This window comes from Electrophorus electricus, chromosome 24 (assembly GCF_013358815.1).
Source record: "Electrophorus electricus isolate fEleEle1 chromosome 24, fEleEle1.pri, whole genome shotgun sequence".
Taxonomy (NCBI): Eukaryota; Metazoa; Chordata; class Actinopteri; order Gymnotiformes; family Gymnotidae; genus Electrophorus; species Electrophorus electricus.
Window position 1 is genome coordinate 6,222,375 of NC_049558.1, and position 24,676 is coordinate 6,247,050.

General features: G+C 40.2%; 2 protein-coding genes and 1 long non-coding RNA gene across 4 annotated transcripts; 2 read left to right on the forward strand and 1 right to left on the reverse strand.

Annotated features, from left to right (window-relative positions):
* Nucleotides 1–421: 421 nt before the first annotated feature.
* Nucleotides 422–12,883, forward strand: LOC113575475 (sodium-dependent lysophosphatidylcholine symporter 1-like). Its single transcript, XM_027007002.2, has 14 exons — nt 422–649; nt 4,213–4,332; nt 6,072–6,196; nt 7,110–7,242; nt 7,664–7,742; nt 9,175–9,350; nt 9,663–9,753; nt 10,053–10,174; nt 10,402–10,485; nt 10,633–10,716; nt 10,915–11,027; nt 11,339–11,482; nt 11,834–12,007; nt 12,621–12,883. The coding sequence occupies exons 1-14, from the start codon at nt 536–538 to the stop codon at nt 12,661–12,663; spliced, it is 1,602 nt and encodes a 533-aa protein (XP_026862803.2). The 5' UTR covers nt 422–535; the 3' UTR covers nt 12,664–12,883.
* On the reverse strand, nt 6,103–10,191 carry LOC113575476. The gene is made up of 3 exons (XR_003410421.2): nt 10,123–10,191; nt 6,448–6,520; nt 6,103–6,193 (listed from the first exon to the last, which is right to left on the reverse strand). It is a non-coding gene; the product is annotated as an uncharacterized LOC113575476 (long non-coding RNA).
* Nucleotides 12,884–13,766: 883 nt separating the features above from the next.
* Nucleotides 13,767–24,079, forward strand: fkbp1ab (FKBP prolyl isomerase 1Ab). Of its 2 annotated transcripts, none has more exons than XM_027007025.2 (5): nt 13,767–13,884; nt 14,001–14,048; nt 18,749–18,861; nt 21,537–21,696; nt 21,813–24,079. In XM_027007025.2, the coding sequence occupies exons 1-4, from the start codon at nt 13,848–13,850 to the stop codon at nt 21,663–21,665; spliced, it is 327 nt and encodes a 108-aa protein (XP_026862826.1). In that variant the 5' UTR covers nt 13,767–13,847; the 3' UTR covers nt 21,666–21,696; nt 21,813–24,079. The 2 variants fall into 2 exon arrangements, with proteins under 2 accessions (XP_026862826.1, XP_026862825.1); XM_027007024.2 differs by having other exon boundaries at nt 21,826–24,079.
* Nucleotides 24,080–24,676: the final 597 nt, after the last annotated feature.

Sequence of the window (24,676 nt, forward strand, 5' to 3'; positions counted from 1 at the left end):
GTAATACCCTTACTGATTTCCAGGAATAAACAGTAACAGGACTAATTTATTTGGTATACATCCTAGGATGATATTAGATACATCCATCCTTTATCAGTTTACTCATCAGATGCCTTATTCTGCTACAGGGGGAGACACTCTGCCCCACCCACCCACGTCTGCTGCTCCAGGACGTCCGGCATCATTTTAAACTTAAGAAGATAAAATATACCTAGAGAGGATCCAAGAAAGATTTGATCTCCCTTTTTGCATTATGTTGATGATAATAAATATTGAAAACAACAGCAAAACAGTAACACAGTTAATTTTGAATACTGGGAATAGTTCATTTAGACTAGGTTTGCAAAAGTGTTATGCCACCAAACAAATATCGTAAAGAGTTCCCGTTTGCTGTCTCGCGCAGGGTTCGATGTAGCGATAATGCGCGTGTGCGTGCATTTGTGTGCGTCCGCGCGCGCGCGTTTAGCTATTGGGCATTGTATACTAAACCCACGCAATCTTAGCGTTTTGGGGAGGAGACCTCCCGTAGACCTCCATGCCTTATAAGTTTATAAGTTTCCAGAGTAATAACTGTGTAAGTGAATGTTTCTTGAAGAGCACAAACATGCCTCTTACTTCTGGGGATGGACAACACACGGACGTCCAAGAGGTAATTTCATGACAATTTGGGTGGGGGTTATTAGCAATGTTATGTTTATGATAATACAAAGTTAAATCATCTATAGGCTAATGTCGCCTAGATTTGATATGTATACGATAGTCTGCAGATTCATCAGCGAAATCATTAGCCTGTTTTGTCGACAAACGTGGTGAAACATTTTAATTTGTATGCACAGATCAAAATTATTTGAAATGTTTTCTCTGTCTCTCTAAATTATCCCCACATCGAAGACGCCAGGTGCCTCATGTCTTTTTTGTTTTCTTCATTGAGTTCAAATAGGGAAGATTATATATATAAAATATAATATCTAATCTATCTATCTACACACACACACGATCAAAATGAGAGAACAGTTTATGAACACTTGATTTTTTCAGAAATAATGTAAACTTTATTTGTCCACATTTGAAAGATTTGTTGTTATGGGTATACCATGCCACTAGAATAGGGTATTTCAACATAAAACCTTTATTTTGCAGAAAACACAATGATAAAAAATTAGAGAACAGCAATGATTGTAGCACAGAGAAAGATTACAACTACATTTTCTGAAGGTTAACAACAGTCACCAATCAGTAAGAAGCGTACAGGCCATTGCTTCGAATTACTTCAGCACATCTGCGGCCGCAGGACATCATTAGTCTCTCACACTCTGGTGTGATTTTGGTCCACTCTTTTTGCAGGCTCTTCCACAGTTTGTTGACCGTTGTGGGTTTCTTGGCCATACCTTTGTCACCCAGGAATTTCCAGATATTTTCTATTGGGTTTAGATCAGGACTCTGGGCTGGCCATTTCATTGTTTCAATGTTTTCAGTTTCAAGGAACTGCTTTACCCGTTTTGCTGTGACAGGGGCTTTGTCCTGCATGAAAATTGCTGGCTGATTGAGTGATGAACACAAGTAAGGAACAACATGTTGTTGAAGGTTCTGATACGCTTGCATTCACTCTGCCATGTATCTACATGAGAGGTCCAACTCCTGCTGCCAAAAACATTCCCCAAGCCATTGCACATCCGCCTCCTTCTTTCACTGACTTCTTTACACACCTTGGGTTCAGTCTTTCCCCAGTTTAAGTTCAAGTTCGGTTTATTCGTCACATACATAGTCATACACAGTATAACTCGCAGTGAAATGGTGGAGAGTGCTCTGTCCAAACTGAGGAAAAGAAACAGGGGTACATAGAGAAAAAAATATATATGCAAGATAAATATATATATTCTATGTATGTACAAAATATATTAACAATGTATGTACAATATATGTATATTATGATTATATACACAATGTACAATGTATATGGTTGGGTATATATGTACACAATCTACAGAATGTACAGATCCATTTTGTATAATAACATATCTACAGTTGTTGTGTAACAAGGTAATTGAGTATAAATCTATATATACAGATGTACAGATATACAGTTATGTTACATGGTGGTGGTGGTCTCCACAGTTTATCAGTTTCCCTGATTCAGGGCCTGAATGGCCTGTGGGAAGAAGCTCCTCTTCAGCCTCTCTGTCTTGGTCTTCAGGGAGCGGAAGCGCCTCCCTGACCTCAACAGAGAGAAGAGTCTGTGAAGGACCCCACCCATCCCAACAATAATTTTCCTGGCCTTGGTCTGGCACCGCTTGTAGTAGATGGTCTGCAGGTCAGGAAGTTCCGTGTGAGTGATGAGCTCTGCTGAACGCACTGCCCTTTGGAGTGCTTGTCTGTCCTGCTTGGTGCTATTCCCAAACCAGACTGTGATGTTCCCCGTGAGGATGCTCTCGATAGTGCAGGTGTAGAAGTTCCGCAGTACTTTGGAGGGCAGTCTGAAGTCTCTTACGCGTCTGAGGTGGTAAAGACGCTGACGAGTCTTCTTTGCCAGGGAGTTGGTATGGCGGGACCAGGACAGGTCCTGCGAGATGTGAACTCCAAGGTACCTGAAACTATCTGCTCTCTCCACCGTGGTTCCACTGATCCTCACAGGTTGGTAGTGCCGCTCCTGCTTCTTGCTGCAATCCACGATCAGGTCCTTTGTCTTACTGACATTTAGGAGGAGATTATTTTCCTGGCACCAGTTTTCCAGGTGTTTAATCTCCTCCAGGTAGGCCCTCTTGTCGTTGTCCGAGATCAGACCCATGACAACGGTGTCGTCAGCAAACTTGACAATGATGTTAGAGCTGGAAGTGGCTGTGCAGTCGTAGGTGTACAGTGAGTAGAGCAGGGGGCTTAGAACACAACCCTGAGGAGCTCCAGTGCTGAGGGTGAGGGTGGATGAGGCGCAGTTGCCCACCCGTACTGACTGTGGTCTGTCTGTTAGGAAGTTGGAGATCCAGTAGCACAGGGATGTATGCAGTCCTAGATCCCCCAACTTACTAGTGAGTAGGGAGGGGATGATAGTGTTAAATGCTGAACTGTAGTCGACAAATAGCATTTTAACATAATTTCCCCTCCCTTCGTCCAGGTGAGTCAGTGTAGTGTGGAGCAGATGTGCAATTGTATCGTCAGTGGAGCGGTTGTGGCGGTATGCAAACTCCAGTGGGTCCATGGAGGCTGGCAGTGAAGATGTGATGAAGTCTCTGGCTATCTTTTCAAAGCACTTCATCACGACTGATGTGAGGGCGACAGGGCGGTAGTCATCGACAAACATAGTGCTTCCCATCAGACCCAAATAAATTAAACGTGCTTTCATCACTAAGGTGAACTCTGGACCATTTCTCCTCTGTCCACACAACATTCTCCTCAGCAAAATGTTAGTCTTGCTTTTTGATTCTTTCTGCTACTGAGAGGTTTGGTCACTGCAGAGTGGGCTTTCAGTCCAAATGCTCTTAAACGTCAAGACACTGTATGACGAGACAGATCCTTACTTTGTTCAGTGCTGAGCTGGCGAGCAAGTCCAGCTGCAGTGTTGAACCGATTACCCATGGAGATTCTCCGCATTGTCCTGTCCTCTCTTGCATTTGTCCTTCGTGGGCGACGAGCCTTCTTAGGGGACTTCAATGAGTTTGTGATGTTGTAAAGATGAAATATTCTAGAAATCACAGACTTGGAACGACCAACTTCTCTTGCTATGGCTGATAGGGTCACCCCATTGGCCTTCATCTGGACAACCTGCTGCTGGAGGGTTTCTGTCACTTTGGAATGGCTCACCATCTGGCAAAGTCAGTAGAAACTGGAAAGTTAGGCTGCCAGTTAAATAGGATTTGTCAGATAATTAAGGAAATTAGCACCAGGTGCCAGATTAACACCAATAACTTGCAGGTATTTGAAAGTGTTTTCAAAATTTGATCAATGTTCTTTTTCAATTGTCTCATTTGTTTTTTATATTGTGCTTTAGAATATATACAACTCATGAAATAAGCTTAAAATACTGCTCTTTAACTCCTGTTAGGATAAATTCACACAGGACTACACAATGACCTTGACATTTAGGGAATTGGGTGTTGTTCTCTAATTTTGATCTGCAGTGCTTGCTATTGCAGTATGCATTGTGTGAAAGCGCTGTTAAAGAAACAAAAAGGGAGAAACTCAAATGTGAAGTGATACCCAAATGTTATTATTTTACAGAAAGCTCCAGGCATACCAATATCACGCAAACTATGCTATGCCATTGGAGGGATGCCCTATCAAATGACATCAAACACCAAGGGCATTTTCATACAGATCTTTCTACTGGATGTTGTACAGGTAAAAGGTCAATATGCTTTGTTGAGTGGATATTGTGATGGTCTTCAATCCTAATTATCTAGATAATGCTATGAATTAGAAGTTTGTGGTACAGTCAGCAAGTGGCCAGAGATACAAAGGAAAGTTCTGCAATATTTTTTGTTCCATATCATCACTCTTACCACAACTTTGTCACATACATGCAAACATTCTTACAGATTCAAATTTTCTAGAAACTTATGGGAAATATCAACACTACACACAAATTTGAATATGGAAATTACATATAGCACTGCTGGAAGGATTGTGATAAACACTTACTACAAGCTTCTTGTTTATACTACATTAAGTAAAATGATTTATACCCACAATTACCTAGGATGTTGTGGAAATTAAGATGCATCCTGACAATTTGTTTATTCTCTTGGGCAGCAATTTGTGTTTCACATATAAAAAAACATATTCATTTAGATAAATGTGTTTCACAATTTAAAAAAAGCATATTAATTTAGATAAATGTATTTTATATTTAAAAAAGCATATTAATTTAGTGTGTTTCATGTGCTCCTTTAAATCTTTCACCTTAAACATTTTTGTAAAATTATTTGTGTGCATTTTAGTTTATATTACATACAGTACTATATGTACCATGAATATAAAGTGAACAATTTTTTTTTAAATTTAAATCGTGAAACTTGACCCAAATTTCACAGTGTTCTGTGATATTTTTAAGATCAAGCTGAGGCATCCCCTCATCTTATGTCCTTACCCGGCAGAAGTCATATCCAGCATAGTAGCTCATACTTGTAAAAAAAAAAGTGCTGTCCTGGTTATTCCTGAAACCCAGCATATGTTGTCATATGACACTATAAGAACATAATAGAGTGTAAAATGTTTGCAGCAATTGCCTGTTAATTTGCTTTGTAACAGGAAATTTTCAAAACCCCTGAAGGATAACAATGCAGCAGGAAATATTTTATCATTATGCAAATTATTGTCAGGATTGCCCCTACTGTGCTCTTCCTTAGAAAAATCTATTTATTACAAACACCATGTAGATGTAGAGACTGTTTCCCATTCTTTTGCAAACACCCAGTATCCTTCCGCTACCATGTCAATATCACTGCTGTATTGATAATGGTTTGTCATCCAAATAACATCTTAATAACGTTTCAGTCATCAATGGTCTTGTGGTTAGAAACTGACAAGTACTGTAGTAAACAGTAGTAAAGGTTGGCCTGACAAACTAGGCATAATATGAACCAGTAAGTGTACATAATAAAGTATCCAGTGAGTGTAGATGTGAAGTTCGTAATAAGGTGTGTGGTCAGAGTATGTTTCCTGCAATATTACTGTTGTGCAGTGGGGAACTGAATTATATGTCTGCCATCATGGATGGCTGTGTTCTTCTCATGGAGTAAGAAGATGTCTTTACATTCCTAATTATTAACCACAGGAAGTTTGCATCAAACCAAATTATTAGCCACAGGAAGTTAGCAAGGGCTCCTGTGTGGGCAAGTCTGTAATACTTTGGTGTATGTATCTTACTGTTCATGTTTGCACATTTGAGTCTGTTTTTACAAAGTATGAACATAACAGTAATATCACTGAAGACATAATATCAAACATCTGGTCTAATTTCCCTTGGAAAAAAAGGATTGGGTGAAAAAAGTGGTACCACATTTCTAAACACTTTTTATTTGTATGTTTTGTTTATTGTTTTTTTCCTAGTTAAAAATAACATTTTCTGATTGTTTCAGATGAGTGCCTTCTATGTCTCCATAATGCTTTTCCTTGGCCGGGCCTGGGATGCCATCACAGACCCTTTGGTGGGCTATGCAGTTAGCAAGAGTGGGCAAACCCGCTTTGGAAAGCTCATTCCCTGGTGAGGTACAGAACAGAACTTTTGGGTTGATGCTGTAATGCTGTACTTTGTTTCAGCCAATGGTATTATTAGTACTATTACCAAAGCTGAAGCTGACATCATGTCATTTGTTGCTGCACAATGCCTTTGTGTTTTGAAAATTGCTGTCGCAGAGTTAACAATTCTCATATCCCATTTGCTTCTGATGTGCTTACTGTAGAAATGTAAATGCAAGCATGGACTCAAAACCTTCTGTTACAGTGGTTTCTTACATTGGAAAGATTTCCATGATTGATCAATCGGAGTATCCTTTCTGGCTTCAGATGATAGGCAGCATGTATGTATCTGGAGAAGAAGGAGAGACAAATTTTTTTTCATTACATTTACATTTAGGGCATTTAGCTGTCGCTTTTGTCCAAAGCGACAATTATGTCTGAACTCAACTTGAGTAATTGAGGGTCAAGGGTCTTGCTCAGGGGCCCAGCAGTGGCAACTTAGTAGTGGTGGGATTGAACTGGCAACCATCCGGTTACCTTAACCACTGAGCTCCCACTGCCCATTTTAATAACAGATAATGATAATAATAATCAAACTAGGAACCTAATTTACTGATCATTGATATCTTTAGTTAAAAAAATACGTCTGCCTAAACTGTGATCCTGCCAACCCAGCACACACGAACCGCAGCAAGGAAATGTTTGAGTTCAGATATAGTAGAGTTTTGGCTTCAAATATGTTGCATTATAACTTCAAACTGTGAGAGAGAGAAAGTTGTGCAGACCCAAAATTAGCCCCATATACATTACTTGGACTCCCCTGTCTTCTTGCTTCCTAATTCCATGTATTATTTATTCTTGTTCCATGTATTGACACCCTGCTCCATTTTTGTTTTTTCACCCAGTTTGATTCTCAGACCTTTTCCCTCTCCTTCCAGGATAGTGTGCAGCGCGCCGATGGGAATACTTTCTTATGTCATGCTGTGGTACACCCCTCGGGACACCATGTCCCCTGTCTTCAGCTTCTGCTGGTACCTTAGTTGGTGCTGCCTCTTTGATGCCTTCATGAGTGTAAGCACTGTAGCTTCATTGCCACTCTCCTTCCTGTGGTGCTCAGTTCTGGTGCTGACTAAACATAGTGTGGTATGTGCAAACAGGAAGTCAGTACCTTAAAAGGAGCTGTTAGATGCAACATGTTAGATACAAATGTATTTTCGTGGTCATCCCTGTGGCATCAGTATTTGCATTGAAACAGACATAGCACATTCATCATGCAAAGTGTGTTTCTTGCTCCACATGACCAGTGCCTTTGTTACTATGTAACTGGGAACTGTGTAGTATCTTCTCTAACTCCTTTTACACCTGACATTATAGCGTCTGCACGTGTGGGTAGATAAGAGAGGGAAGGTTACTTCTGATCTGCTTTATCTGTTTTGTCCCCCTGCTTCTCTCTCTCTCTCTTTCTCTCTCTCTCTCTCTTTCTCACCATCAGTGCTACCATGTCCCCTACACTTCCCTGAACATGTTTCTTGGAGGTGACCAGAGAGACCGAGACTCAGCCACTGGCTATAGTAAGACCCACGTGCTTATTATCACTCCTGGACTCCTCGCATATTTAGATGCTGTTGTCATAAAAAGATCTCAAATGTATATGATTCTAAGCAATGGACATTAGGGATACAGAACAGGTTATAGTAATATCAGTCTGGTTTAAAAGCAGTATTAGTAGTACATTTGTGACAGGACTTGAAATGTACAACTAGTTGAAAATGTACTACTAGTACAGTGCTGTAAACTTGTATGTTTAGTGCTAAGAGGAATAATCTCCTACTGATCACTTTATTCAGTGATACTAACACCACCGTTAACCTTCCACTTTCTCCCTATTTCTCCTTTCAATCTCCTTTGTATTTTTCTATCTCGGAAACATACAAAGGAAGGAATCTAAAAAATGGACAAAAACCAGGGCCTGGATAAAGAAATAGTGAGAATGTAGAAGATTAACACCAAGGTGGTCCAAGAGGTGACAGGAGCAGTTGGGACTGTGATCCCTGACCTGGAGGAGTATGTCACACCTGTCCAGAAAACAGGGCATGTTATGAGTCAGTGAACCTCTGAGTACATAAAATGGAAATGGTCTGGTGGACTTGAGGTATAGCCATAGAGTAGACTCCAAACTGAACTCCTAAATTTCTGACATGGTGGTCTCTTAGCTTGGGAACATTTTCATCATTGATCATTTTTGATCATTTTTGAATATCTAACTATATTGCTCTTGAAACCTTGTGCAATACATTGAAGTTTTGAATAATTTTATATATTTTACCACAGTACATTGCAGCTACCCCCTGAAATCTTCATATATTTAAACACAGAGGTTTTAGATGTTTTAGATTTTAGTTTTACAAGTTTAGTTACTGTGTAAATGTACAATAAAAGAATCCAGATAGCACCTGTTCATTGCTCAAAATTAAGTCAGGTGCACAAGGCATAGGACAGTCAACGGACTTTAGCGCTCAAGAGTGGTACCTGTAGAGGAGTACAACTTACAGATGACTTTAAAATGTATGGCAGCCTATTTGTTAAAAGTGTATACCTGTACCTAAAGTGATCAAACATTGTAGACTGTTAAACTGCAAGTACAAACTTGACTGGTTTTGTAGATTGTAGTATTGATAGATGCACTAGCCTGTATGGATTTGTGTGTGTATATCTCTCTAAAACCCCAGTTGTCTGACGTCAACAATTTCCCAACTCTGTCTGTTCCTGCCACAGACAGATACTTATTAAAAATGATGCAGATGTGGTTTCCTTTGGAAAATAGGAAGTTGTATGCCAAGCAGAGCTGCTGAGTTGGCTGAGTTTGATGTAGCCTAAGATCAATGTAGTTTTACTAGAAGCCATTGGGGTGTAAGGGGTTAAACTGAACCCATTTTCCACATGTATGGGTTTTGTTTATCAACCCCTTCTTCTGCTCCTCATTCCTGTCTGTGTGGCCCACAGGGATGGGGATGGAGATGTTTGGGACGTTGGCAGGTCTTGTTATTCAGGGCCAGATTGTGGGGCGATACCATGCTAAGAGGGCAGAGACATGCAGCATGTTGAATGGTAGCCATACTCTGGCAGGAAACCTCTCCTACAACTTCACTTCCCCTCTCACTGACACGCTGCAAAACACGGTGACTGTTCCGACTGCATATTGTAACAAAATATATCATCACACACACACACACACACACACACACACACACACACAATAAATGTGTGTGCATGCACATCTTCATTCTTCATTCTAAATCTTTTGATCTTGGCTCATTTTCTGTGCACTTTTGCATGCTAAATAAGAAACAATGTGTCACATTTGAGTATCAGTACTTTTTTAAAGCTTCAATCTAGATTATTGTTTACCTATCGTTTAGATTTTATCCATCACTTTTATGAATAATGTGGGCCCTTATTGAGTAATATCAGTTTGTATTGTAACCCTGCAGAGGAGAGCGTATTTGGTTGCTGCATCGGCACTGGGTGCCCTCTACTTCCTGTGCTGCCTCACGCTGTTCCTTGGAGTAAAGGAGAAATTAGGTAAGTGTCTTTTTTTTTTTTTAAAACGTCCCGTTTTCTGTATAACGGTGCCTGGCCATCTTACACCAGTCTATCCTATACCCAAAGAGACTATATCAGATAAACCTTTGCCTTTACTAGTTCATGGTATACCACTCTAATCTATGCCACTTTTTCTTACACCATACTATCCTATATTAATCTAAACTGTCCCAACGGTGGCAGGTCCTAAACTATGGATATCATCTGAGAGCCAAACCATTGTTTCAGTAAAAGACTGACTTGAATTTCTCTGTGTGCTTGTGCCGCTCTTCCTCCAGCCCCGCTGAGCAGACTGGAGCGCAGTACAGTGCCCTACCTGACCAGTCTGAAGCTGCTCATGAGACATACCCCATATGTGCGCCTCGTGTTTGGTTTCCTCTTCGCCTCGCTTGCGTTTCAGGTCAGAGGCCCAGAACCAGTTCCTCTTCTTTGAGGCTACCCGATTGCACTTGGCTGTATGTTGCAAACTAGCAGTTGTACCACTTCCACACTGCATTGTGTATCGGAGATGTGAAAAAAAAGCAGAACTGTCAGAGTCCGGAATAACGCTGGTTATTATATGGCAAAATAAGGTTATTAGAAATATTTGCCTATTAATAGTGAGCATTCTTGTCTTTATTTTTTTAGGTGACGCAAGGAGTCTTTGCTATCTATTGTACGTATGTGGCTGGAATGGGGGCATATTTCCAGCACCTAATGCTCATATCTCTGGTGAGAGCATGTATGTTTGACATTATCATAGTCACTATATTCAGTGAAGCTAATGTACTTGCATCAAACCAATATCAGCTGCACAATTAATGGGCTTTGGCATTGTTCCATTGAGTGATGAAATAAAACCTTTCTTTTGATATATAGAGCATAGCTACAGCATCCGTTCCCCTGTGGCAGATGCTATTGCTCAAACTGGGCAAGAAGACCACAGTCTTTATCGGCCTATCAGTGAGCTTCAATTCTCTCCTCCTGATGGGTTATTTTAAGCACACACTGAGACAGTGGAGATCACATTAAATACAAATGGATGTATTTAATCATATTAATATTTCATACATTCACTTAGTGAAAATTATGACAACTGTCTCTTATTACCAAGAGTTAAATCTAGACTACATCTTGCCCTCTTCCCTTGCTTCTATGCAGGGCTATATCCCTTGTCTCATCATCCTATACTTTGTGAAGGACAGTTTCCCAATCTTTGCAGTGATTGGCATTTTATGTGGCTTCAGCCTATCATGCCTCTTTCTACTGCCCTGGTGAGTTTGCCTTGGGTTACATATCATCCAGTGGAAGGTCCAGTAATATCGACAATAATGCAAACAAAACAGAAACCTAAGCTTTTGCTAGCTGCAGGAGAACAGTGGACCTTGTTTGCTGGAGTAAATATCACTGTGCTTATGATGGTAATTGATGCAATTACGTTTTTGTTGTGGAATTAAAAAAATATTTCACAATTATTCTATCATTCTCCCAAGACATGTAGCACAAAAACAACAGGAAAATATCTGATACGTTAGGTATTATTTATTAGCTTTTTAATGATAGAGACTGTCTTGTTTGTTTACAGGTCGATGCTACCAGATGCAGTGGATGACTTTAAACTGAAGAACCCATCGTACATGGACCTGGAACCCATGTTCTATGCCTGCTTTGTCTTCTTTAACAAGTTTGGAGGAGGGGTGTCAAGCGGAGCGTCCACTCTAGCTCTGCAGTAAGAGCTCTTTACACGCAGCCTTGTTGAACGAGGCAACTGGCTGGTCCAGCATACTTTACATCTTCAGCCAGTAGCATTAAATGCAAACATTAGTAGCATTTAATGTAATACTTCTGTCTTGACCTCTTTGGTTTGGTCTGTATCTGCGTTGTTTCATGCTCCTACACATTAGCGATCACCAACTCTCCTCCTGGAGATCAGCCACGACACACAACTCTGATCCGCCTCACCCGATCCAACCAAACAAGGCCTTGTTTTACGTGGATTGGGACTCTTCATTTGAGGTGGAAGCTGCTGAAAGGCACTGCTCTTGAACACTGTGTAATGCCCTGCACTTCATTCCCTCAGCTTTGCGGGTTACCAGTCTGGTGTGTGCATGCAAGACCCCGGAGTGGTTGCTACCCTGCAGGTAATTTTTGTCCCAGTGCCCATCATCTTGCTCCTGATTGGCTTGGTACTCTTCTACCTCTACCCCATCAACGAGGAGGTGCGGCAGAAGATCAAGGCCGAAATCAAGGCAGCGTAAGTGCAATAATGGAGCACTGTTCACTTCAGACCGAAATATCCAATGACCCATGATAAGAGGAAGTATTCTAAAAAAAAAGTGAGTCTCTGTCCAGTAGATGGTGATATAACTCCATCTGCTGCAATGGCGTATACGTGTTTTTTCAAAGGATGATTGCAGAAGACCATTTTTTGTTTTTGGCTCGTGAATATATTAACACTGGTAATAATATTTTACATATAAGCACTGCATGGATTTCTAAGAATCTGCTGTATAGCACCTCTTCCCGTGATTATTGAATATTCTTTCTGACAGCTTCAATCTAAAGTTAGTACTAGTTCTGCTCTATAAATAGTATCTGATAAAATACATTTTGCACCTACTCTTTAGGTGTCGTTTACTGGTGTTGAGAAAAATAATAAGTGCAGCACATCACACTGTCCTATTATTTATGTAGAACTTTAAATTGTGGGAGAGGTAACTTTCTGATAGAAGCCAAACTTTGGTTTTATACAAAACACATCGAATGTAAAACCGTTACCATTTCAAAGCTTGATCATCATTTATCAACCTTTTTCATTTTTCACTGGTTCCAATAAGTCTCTGTTGCTTCTTCCTCCTGTTATACAGAACAGAGATGAAACCAGACGTACAAACGGATCAGTATCTGTGAAGATTTCAGAGTGGATTTGAATTAACCTCAGACGCACCTCTGAAGAGCTCACGGTGGATATGAAGGAGCTAGCTACACATGTAACAGAATGCACCTCAAATCTGTCAATGAAGAGCTCACACTGAAAAACGATCCTCAATGAATTATTGTACGATGATGTATGATTATGCTTTTCATGCAGGTCTCTCAACAGTAATAAAGATGTTGCTACTAAAGCTAAGCGTGTATACTAAAGCGTGTATTTATCCAACAGAATGAATACAGTGCCATTAGCGAATACTGCTAAATTGTACGTAATGTTCGTAATATACATTCTTATTTTTATTACATGTAGGCTTAAAGCTTAAGATCGAATGTATCGTGTTATAACAGAAATACACAATGCGCATTTTGTTTAGTTTTAAGGAAAGCCCCAGTACGTCATTGTTTATTGTTAATGTTAATGTCATCAGCAGTCAGACCATTCGCACTGCCGAGTGTATCGTAACTCATTGGTCGAGACTCAGGCCACTTATACATAAATCCTAATACAGTGAAATTCCATGACATGACTCGCTTGACATACGCTGTGATAAGCAACTTTACCACTTATGCTTATTTACAACTATATTCATTCCCAGAGTGGGGGCTGTAGACAGGATGAAGGAAAATTATGAAACACGGCATACAGAATCGCTAAAAAAAATATAGAGGGTTAAGCAGGGACCACTGGTGAGAGCTATAACGTCAGAAATATGTCTTCCATGGTATGAGACATTACCCTGCTTTTGCAGTGTACATAACCTCAAGGATAGACCCGAATTCGGTGGAATATTGGATTAATTTTATTTTGGCCATATTTTAGCGACATAAATAGGCTATTGCTAGAGCTTTTTTTCTAAAAGGAATTGACAGGGCTTTCTAATTCGTAAGCAGAAATCCTTAATTCTAATTATCAGGGAAAAAAAGCAATCATTGGGATCTGCGAACAGTTCCCGGCGTTCCTGTTATTCTGAACTGCGTCGGTGTGGGCCGTTATCGGACCTCCTCCGCTGTTTCCGGTTCTTTTCACAAGCACCCGACTGCAGCTCTACGTGTGGATCACGTGATTTGACAATTGCTTCGCTGCATTGAGACAGTTGAACATAACCGTGGAAAAAACAGTTTGCAGGAGAGTCACTTGGAGGCGAATCCAGGAGCCTAAAATGGGAGTCGAGATTGAGACAATAACCCCAGGCGATGGTAAATAGATTAAGTGTATAGCTCAAACGCTGCGCTCGTGTTTCTGCATTCATTTGATTATAGCTGTTTGGATATTTTATGAGGTTTTCTCTTTTTCCTCACGCTCTTCTTAACAGGAAGGACTTTTCCCAAAAAAGGACAGACCTGTGTGGTGCATTATGTTGGTGAGTTTGAAACTGACTGTTTATTCTCCAGTTTCAGTGGAAATATTTATCCACCACATGTCTGTTTATTGCTTTTGATGTGATGGACAGTATGCACCCCAAACGGAATTATTTGGCATGGTCTGCTGTTTAAATCAGTAGTTGAACTGTTAGGGTAACTTTGGCATCAATTATAAATTTCATAAACGCATCCTAGCAAAGAGTGGATTTTGGACAGACTACTGCTCTTGGCATATCAAGATATACAACGAATACGAGAAGTTTAGAGGGTGTAATTCTGTCCCATGCGATTGTTATGATATGGTTAGCGCATGCGCGGACGTTCTCCTGCAGACGTGCGCTCACAGTGAAACAGGTAAGGCAGAAATGTTTTAGGCGCTCATCCGATATCCTTGATTTTGCTAGAGAATTGGCGGCGTCGGACACATCGGATATGTTGATGTGTTCTAAATAATAACATTAGTTGTAGCAACAAACAAGGGTTTTAGCAAGTTTGAGTAAGATAACAGTTTATCGCATTTAGGGGAATAGAATTGACAGCCATCTACCTGTTTTAGGGCTGGACGTATTTGAAGAGGTTAATTAACGGTAGCTTCTGCAAAAATAAAAAATCACGAAAGTTCCTTTTAGAGAAAAACGATGTTTTATTAAATAGCGCAAACAATAACAACAAAAAAGACTAAAGAGAAAATGGGTGGATGATAACACAGCACAGCTCTACGTCGGTGACACACTGAAACAACATTTAAAATAAAAGAACCGGTTAACGAAAACCAAGGCATACGTACAATTAAACTTTTTAAGGAGCATTATATATCCAAATTAGAAGAGGAGAGGTGAGTGACATCCTGGGTGCCCTTGCCACGCTCCTTTCAGCTCTCCCATCAGCCCCACGCAAACAGTCTGGTGGCTGATGGTCCCACACACCCTTTCAACCTCTCCACCCTTGCCATACCGGTGAGCCTAACAGCCTGAACGAAGTCCTCGAAGTGCGCAGGGCGTGAGTGTTTGCTGCGGGAGCGCAGGCTGCTCTCACTGCGGCTTCTCTGCAGCCGCATTCTCTGTTTTCCACTCTGGCCAGTATAAGTGACCGTACTATCCGTTTGACCTCATGCCCAGCCACAGACTGTCCTTCATTGGACCAGTGAGTCCAGGTAAGTCAGTCCTTATGGAATATAATGGTCGGTCACCACTGCCTGGACCCAATACGCCACCTCACTTAGGTGTGCCATCACAGTTTGGACTGTTTGCACTTGTGTAGCATGTTGTCTGTTGCACTGTTGTTTTTATGTTGCACCATGGTCCTGGAGAAACATTGTCTCGTTTTTGTTGTGTACTTGTAAAATAGCTGAAATGACAATAAGACCTCTTGAACTTGAACAGTGCAGGATTTCTCTCATGGGGACTAGAGCTTGGGGCAGTGTCCCTTCCTTGCGTTCCTGGTTCAAGTGGATGTTTCCCACAGCAGTTGATGCACTGGCATTGCCTTGGTGACCCACTCCGGGCACGCTGTCCGCCAATGATCCTCACGGACGACTGAACATCAGAAGGGTTGTAAAGAACCCAGTCAACTCCTGGCTAGTAGGACCAGGGGCAGGTGGCAGTCCCAGTTGCACTGGTGTTGCATGGTGTCGATGGGAGCTAAGCAGTGAGTGTATTGTTGAAATGCTCCACCAGGCCATGGCTCTGAGGATGCATAGTCTTGTCTTATGGAGCCGGTTGTCTTGCCCAGCTGGTTGCAGACCTGAGGTTGCTGTGGAGATCCAACTGGCAGCAGAAATCCTTACCTAGCATGCTCTGATCCAAGACCACGTTTACCTAGTCCACTTGGTGAGATAATCCATGACCATGAGGATATAGTGGTTTCTGGCATTGGTAGTAGGGAAGGGGCCCAGTACATCCATGACGTCACTCTCCATAGGTGGACAGATTGAATCCGGGTGTGCGGCTGCTGCATCATTCCCTTCTTTGATGCAGTGCATGTACAGTTCTGTGTCCATGCGACAATTTGGCTTGTAGAACTGCTGTCGCAGCCACTTCAGCCTCTTGCCTACGCTGAAGTGCACCGTGCCAGCCGACCCATACACCATGCCTAACACAGTTTTTCTCAAAAATCTGGTACCAGCTGCTGTACATGCTGTCCAGGGACTTGTTCCTCCCACACATGCTACAGCAGTCTGTTGTGCACTATGAGGCTGTCCCAGCCAGCAAAAAGTGTCTTTAGTATGGGTCTGAGCAGTGCCACGTCTGCAGAGCCTGACTTTCATCATGCTTGGGGCAGTCCATGCACCAAGTAGAGCTCTGCATCCTCATTCTTGGTGTTGCAGAACTCTTCACAGCTCATAGTGTCAATTCAGGTGTTAATGGGAACGTCAGCAGCAGTGGTGGTACTCCTCTCAGCCATCGCTGCTCTCTCTTCAACGTGCACACAGTACTGGCATTCTTTGGTAGGACGTCACAGGCAGCAAGACAGCGTTACAGTGATTGTCCCACGGTCTGCATTGCTTGGGCACTGACTGTATCTGGTGACGACTGTCTCAACCCCGTCCTGCACCTGTGAAAGGACAGCGCAGATGCTTTTGTCACTGGTGTCCTTGTCCACAGTGAACTAGTCACCTGCTCTGGGAAACATCAGCACTGGTGCCTCGCATAGCCAAGCACAAAGAGTGGCGAATGCACACTCGGCCTCTTCATCCTACTGGAATGCAGTCCCTTGCACTGTGCGCTAGTGTAGCGGTACGTCGGTAGTACGAAGCCAAGCCCAAGAATCTCCACAGCTCACCGACGCTCCTTTTTCAGCTTTCCTGGGTCTGTTTCCACTCCAGCCACAATCATGACATGTCCCAGGAAGTTCATGCACTGCTGGAGGAGGTTTCACATTTCTTGGGATGCAGCCAGAGTTTTTCTGGCTTAATAGCCTGGAAAACCTGCTGCGATTGTGAGTGTGTCATCAAAGGCATAGACTAGTACTTTGAGCATGGACCAGTACATCAGTACGTGCACTGATCCCTAGGAATTCCAAAAAGGGTCATCAGACACTTGAACATGGCTGGTGTATTACAAAACTATGTATTACAATTCACACCACTCTGAATTGGCAAAATCCAGTGCTTAACATGAATTCCATCTTCTCCTTGGTGCTTGGACTGAGTGCCACTGGCCAATATCCACTACGTAGATCCAGCAAGCTGAACTACACTACTGATCCAAGGTGTCATGGAAGTGGGTATGAGTTGGGCTTAGTGGCAGAGTTTAACCGCTGATAGCCTATACAGTAGCACCAGGTGTTATCCTTTTTCTTTGGCAGGACCACTGGTGCTGCCCAGGGGCTGTTTGATGGTTCGATGACGCCCACAGCAGGCATCTCATTCACTTTCTGCTCTGCAGAAAGAAGCAGCAGAAGCTGGTGGGGGCAGAGCTGGTTTGGTTTGGCGAGCTGCGCATGCCATCTCAGCAAGTGAATTGGAAGTGTTCCTGTGCTAACTCTTCCTGCGTAGCCCTCTCAAACACTGGGTATGCCTGTAAAGCCATTCTCCTCAGCTCTGCACCCAGCACGCTTATCTGCTCACACTGGAACCTGGAACCTCTGCCTCTTGCGGAACTGCCGCCTGACTGGCGACGCTGCTGGAGGGCTGTTGGCGCTAGGTCTTCATGCTGCTCCGGCAGCAGTTCCACAAGCACCTGTGGTGCTTTCCCTCCAGTGCCATACAGCTGCCGTCCAGCCATGATGCTGGGTGACCACTCAGCGCAGCTGTGCAGAGTATGGCTCCCAGGCGCCGTTGTAGGCAGAGACATACCTTCTCTCCCTTGCCAGGTACCAGCTGAGCTCGCCAAGCTGTTTCCTTCACATCTGGCTCAGCCAGCCGCCTCACTCACTGCTGACTGGACCTGTCAATCAGGAGGCAGGCCTAACGCTTGGTAGCCCCTTCCTCTGGGCTCCATTTTCTTTACTGCCCACACTTCTAATATGCTATAACTTTAATAATTTAAGTAGTAGTGTAAAAAGCAACATTGATTTCTCTGTATTTTAGAGATTAGAGTTTTTGCCTTCAAAAAAAAAAAAAAATCCCAGTTCAGAGGGGTTAAATCCTTCAGAGCAGATAACACTTCAGTGGGGTTAAATCCTACTTATAGGGCTTGAAACTATAGCTAAGTAAGAGGCAATAGAGAAATATTACTTTTTATCCACAGGCAATCTGTTTCGGTTTGCTCAGTTGTTCAGGATAGATTGTGGTTTTGCGGAATAGTTCAAGGTGCCATTTGGTCTAATTAGCAATTTAACAGAATAAACTTTCTTGCTTTACTCTCACTTTGAAAATATATTTAAGAGATATACATTTATGAAATGAATTTCATTATATTACTTGCAGTAAGGACTTAATCAAGTTGCATTTATGTGTAAAATACAGGCCTTTTTGAATGAGTTAATTGTGTTTTCTTGGACATTTAACATTAATTAGTGGTTCAGTGGTTGTTGAATCATTGCTCCTAAACATAGATACAGATTGGTTCGTCTTGGACAGATATAGCAACTGTTTCTTTTTGTTTTATTTAAGACTTTCATAATGTATACCAGTCCCTAATGTAACCAAGTAAAAAAAAAATTTTGTGGTTATACTATCATAAATGATAAATTAATTGTGTTAGTTTTGACATGAACTGATATTCTTTTTTCCCAACTTTTCCTCTCCTATATCCAGGCTCTTTGACAGATGGGCGGAAGTTTGACTCTTCCCGTGACCGTGACAAGCCGTTTAAGTTTAAGATTGGTAAACAGGAAGTCATTCGTGGCTGGGAGGAAGGTGTTGTGCAGGTATGCAGTAGTGTTCCTCAACTAACCAAATTCAATTCAAAGCAAGTTTTACATTAAACACTGAAGAATCAAACAGTCTGAAAATAATATCTGTTCCATATCTGCAAACTGTTTATCTGAATATTTCATACTGATTCTCCCCAGGGAACACATGTACATGTTTAACTGGCTTAATATACATCAGAAATTGTTTTCTTTGCAGGACAAATATAAAACATTTATGGTAATCTTAGTACGCTGTGTATGATTTTTGCTTATGATTATTTCATGATTGTAGTTCTCCTATTAGACTAGCTGGTGTCAGTAATGAGTCAGTGGAGCGTTTATGTAACGTTAAGATGCAGTGTGTAGGTTTATGCTGTGAGAGTGCTCTTTATGTATGCAGACTGAAGCCTGAGCAGCACCCACTCTAGTGGAATAACACTAGAGAAATGCAGGGCACTTTCAGTGATGCCTGTTCTTTGTGGAAGCCTGGTACAGTAAATTGACATCAGGGGATAGGTTTGTATCTTCCTTCCATTTCTAAAGAAAACAGTATTTCCTTAGAGATATTAAGGAGTGCACCTACTATGTGCACTCTGTTTTAAAGCATTGATGCAGTAGGGCATGGGTGTCCAGTTACTATTTTACTACTAGTTTCAAGGGCTGAATTCAGCCAGCATTTCAGACATTACAATAGTTTTTATAGCTTCTCTGTTGTTGTTGTTGTTGTTGTTATTATTATTATTATTATTATTATTATTATACCTGTAATTCATTAGGTATGCCTAACCATAACAAATTCAAACTTGTGACTCACTACATGGTCTTTGAAGTAGCTATGGCTATATTATCCACTGTATAGATAGCTTTGATCTGAGAACCAAGCAAGTAAGTCTGCTAAGCATTATTATAGTCCAGTTAAATAAAGCAAAATTGGCCCAATCAGAATTTGACCAACTGAAATTGGCCCAGGAAGAATTAACTTGTCCATTTTTGTTATCAGTTTTACTTTTTAGAACTAGCAGTGGTTTTATACAAGGAAGGCTTTTATATGTGGGTTAGTTAGCAATTATTTAGTTGCTGCAGTTAGAGGTAACTGGCAACAGAATGCGTTCCTGTAGATCTTCCGTGAAATTCTCTACTGTTTACCATTATTTTTGTATTTTGTGTATTTCTTTATAGTACCTTCACATTGTGTATCTTTAAAGACTAGTAACACACTAGTAGACTAGTATGTTAAGCTACCAGTGCACCTTCCCTCTCAGTTTAAAGGCAAGTCATTTGTAACATATTGGACTTTATAGAGCATTTTGTAACAAAGTAATCTAATGTTAAGAATAACTCAGGTCACACTTCTTCTATCTCTATTCTCACTCAAAGGGTCCCACAAGGTCCTATATAATTCGTTATTTACATACTTCCAGTGATATATGTGATTTAAAACTGATTTTTCCTTTTAATGCAGATGACAGCCAGATTTATCTCAGGAGTAAATCTATTAAAAGCCCACCTCTCAGACAAGTATAATCCTGCTAATTAGAAATCGAACACTTGATGAAACTTTTTAATGTTAAACAGTGACAAGACTAAAGTCGTCCTCAGTCAACTTCCAACAAAACTGGTTCCATAACTCTTTTCACTGATGATATAGTGTTGTCCACCTCTGATCTGGTTCAAAATTCTGGTGTCATTCTTGGTCTGACTGTTTCATTTGAGATCAGCTGTAAAAACTTCATTTTTCTACCTGTGCAACTGCCAAAATTAGATTCAAAATTGTGTTGGATCTCTTATCCATGCTTTTGGATCTAGCCAATTAGACTGTTGTAACTCTTTTCTTGCTGGTATTGGCTCTTCTTCTCTTCAAAAACCTCAGACGGTCCAGATGTCTTCTCACTCATACCCGTTCATATTATTACCTTACTCCCACCCTCAAAATTCTTCACTGGGTTCCTGTAAAACACCTCATAAACAATTTCAAAATTCTCATGTACAAAGCTCTTAACAACTTCATTCCCCCTTATCTTTCTAATTTCCTTCTCCCTATAATCCTAACTCTCAGGTCATCCAGAGTTGCCTTACTGACTGTTCTTTCATCTATCCTTTGCAATCTTGGTGATCAAGAATTTTCTAGATTTGCCCATTGTCACTGGAGCTCTCTTGCCTCTCAAGTCAGACTGTCCAGTTCTCTCCCCTTATTTAAATATCATCTTAAAATCCATTTGTCTCTCGATCACAGGCTTCCTCAGACATAATCTCTCTCTCCAATGTATCCATTATATGTCTCTGTGTTGTTGTTTACTTGTGTGTTTTCTAGAGTTTGTGTAATATGAATGTGAGCACATTTGGGTATTTGGTATAACGTGTTGGGTAACAGTGCTGCTTTGCTTGTGGGGGACTGTGGTTCAAACACTGAAGCACAGTATTTCAAGCCGAGCCATACTTGAGGTTCGAAGTACTCGAGGTACGGATCGGGCTTTGACCATTGACCTCATGTATGAAGGGGCTGGTCCATTTTTGGCAAGCATCGAGGTTTTAAATCTGATGTGTGCAGCTCCTGGGAGCCAATGAAGGGAGTGCAGCAGTGGAGGATATATCCAGTACTGTTGTAAATACAATGTATATCCAGTATATGCAATATATCCAGGTGTATGTGTGTGTGTGTGTGTGTGTGTGTGTGTGTGTGTGATCTGTAGATGAGTGTTGGCCAACGAGCAAAACTGACCTGCTCTCCAGACTATGCCTATGGTAATAAGGGTCACCCTGGGATCATCCCCCCAAATGCCACGCTCATCTTTGATGTGGAGCTTCTGAGTCTGGAGTGACGGCTTGTTCTTATGCATGCTTTATTATTTGGTAGGTATTTCAAGCATCAAAACTTACAACTCCAAATTAACATGGCTTGTATAAACATATGAAATGAGATGTTTTTTGTTTTAACTTCAATTATATTCTTAAATTCACATCTGCAGTCCATTCTTTCAGGTTGTCTACACATCAAGAAGCAAGAAGTCTACATTTGATTTTAGGAAGCATTTTCTTGAGTCTTATGTTACACCTGTTTCATTACTTCTTTATCTGCAGACATCTGTGATTTTGCTTCTGTCTCTACTTGTACTGCCCTCAGCCTTATATGCTCTGAGATAGTAGTTCTCAGTGATACTTGCATATCCTCAGATATATGCATCATCTGGATCGATGTTTAATACATTTTGACTATCCCCTTACACAATTTTCCATATACTTCAAATGTAGACAACCTACTGGTGTGCTAATTTTGCTTCTTTAGTTTTGTACTTGAGCTATGAGGCTAATTTAGTTACCAAGTAAATAACGTTTATGCTAAATATTTAGCATAGATATTTTTTTGCAAAATACATAAATCATAGACTTGCAACATCCACTATAAACAAAGAGAATGCAAAAACATTTTACCTCCTGCTGTGGCCAAATGCTTGCATGGAATAAAACCAAACAACTGATTAACAAATGAGGTAATTCCAGCTTTAGCTACTATTTTTTGTTGTGCAACATAAAACTTCTTTTGTCCATTTTTAAGATATTATAGTCTGTCAGAAACCACATAATCAAGTCTATTTGAGATTATTTAACAGACTGAATTTGATATGATGCAGGTGTGTGATGATTTTGGTATTTAGTTTGTAAGATACTAATTTGTGGGCATAAACTTCCTTTACTTGTTCACTACATTCACCTTGTAGCACTAACGCAAGACTAAAGAAGTTAAATTTTGGACACCAAACCTGTCTTAGTTGATTAGATTTGGGGTAAGTGGAGAATGTTCTTAACTTAATTAAAAACTTTTTTTTTTTAATTTTTTTTTTTTTTTTTTTTTTTTTACCATGCTATTACTTTAGCATATTTGATTCAGGTTGTTAGGCAATTTTAATGACTTTTCTGAATTAATGCAGAATGTGAAGACTGCATGGCACAGGGGTTCATCAGGCCTGGGACTGAGAACTACTGTAGAACACACTAAATGTGTCCATAATAATAGCAAATACTAAATTGTGTGTTATTTTTATAAGCTGTGCATGTTCAAGCATAACATCAAGAGTAGGAAGTATTAGTAAGAATTGTCAAAATTGTTATTAATTTTGTTCATATATCATAATTTAGTAATTACACCCTCATGAACATTTGTAATGTGCTTGGCCAAAATATTTGTGTGACTGAACACATGGAAAGCACATGTCTCTTTCTGAATATTAAAGTACATAAGAACTTATGTTTGTTTATATCTAAATATAAACAAACACTTTCTTTTCATATCTAGGCTTGATTATCAGATTTCACTCTAGTTTATGACATAGTCATAATAGTATTTAATCACTTACATGTTTAATAACCAATTACAGACGTTTGATGTTTGGATAAAAATGTCCTGCTCATCGCTGAAATTATATGGACTGAAGAAATGCTGTATACTTTGAAAGATACTCTTGAAACAATGTGCTTGTTTGTGAGGTGATCTCGTTATACCTTTCTTCAGGCTGATGCAGTTGGTTAGTGTTGAACAATTTGAAATAGTTATATCCTGCATTCTATAGTTTGTTTTAATTTTAGGACTTTTTGCAGTGAGACACATTGGCATGACAGCAACATAATTCACAGACACGATTGCATTTATAATAACTTTATAAACATATTGTTTGTCTTATCCTTTTATCAAATCAACTACATTTTTAGCAAACCACCAATTTGCTCAAAACATGTACAAATCTGAGCACTGTGTGCACACCTTAAAGTGGAACCATGCTTTTATTAGAGGTGTGAGGCTAAAAGTTGTGAGAGCTGGTGGTACAAAACAACTTAATTGATACCGAATCTTTAAACTACTTGCATTACTATATATTTTTTAGATGGCAAGTAGTTTTTTAGAGTCTATATATCATAGGCACAATTACACTGTAAATTATTTATGAGCTATTTATTATTATTATTATTATTATACTGCCTAGGCATGCACTGTTTTGTTGTTTGAAATGATAGAGGCAGTAAGGTTTTATATGGTGAATAAAAAAGTAAGTTATGATATAAAAGTAAATCTTTTAAAACAATGACTTGAGTTGGTGCTTTTTTCTACTGTTGAAGTATAAGCATCAGTGTGGCTTTAATAGTGCTTGAATGCAATGTTTTATTTGTGATACACAGGCCATAACCAATGAACAAGTGAAACTGCAATTGCAATAAAATGCTTTTTATCTGCTTTAAGGAATATAGTTTTTGTTGTCTTTCTTTTAGAAATGCCATCCATGTGTATCTAAATGTACGCACCTCTCATTAGTTTTGTATTCAAAAGCTTGAAGCTGAATATAGCAATTTTTGTACTGAATGAATGAAAAAGCACAAAATATTGTATTATAGTTTAAAACCTGACATGCTTAAACAGTCACGTTACTTTGAGAGATACCGCCCTGTAGATGTCTATTGCTCATCTGCCGCCATGGACAGTTTCTGTTCATCCTTTATTTATTCATTCTTCTTCCACCTTGCAATTATGTGTGAAAACCCCACATGAAGACTGCTGGGCTAAATAAACTTGTACCAGCCATGCCACTACGTCAGTGCAAATTCTGCTGTCTATCCGAAATATGATCCGCAGTCCTGGGGCCAGAAAATGAGTAGTAATGACTAAGGCAGATGCTTGAGGATTAATTATAAATTAATTATAAATGTAATTGTACTGTTAGAAAAAATAAAATGGATACCAAGAGTAGATACATGATGGATATGGTATTTATGCAGATTTTATGCAGTGTATATATGAGTGTCAAAAGATACATGTTTTACATTTGATGGTTCCTTACTAAAT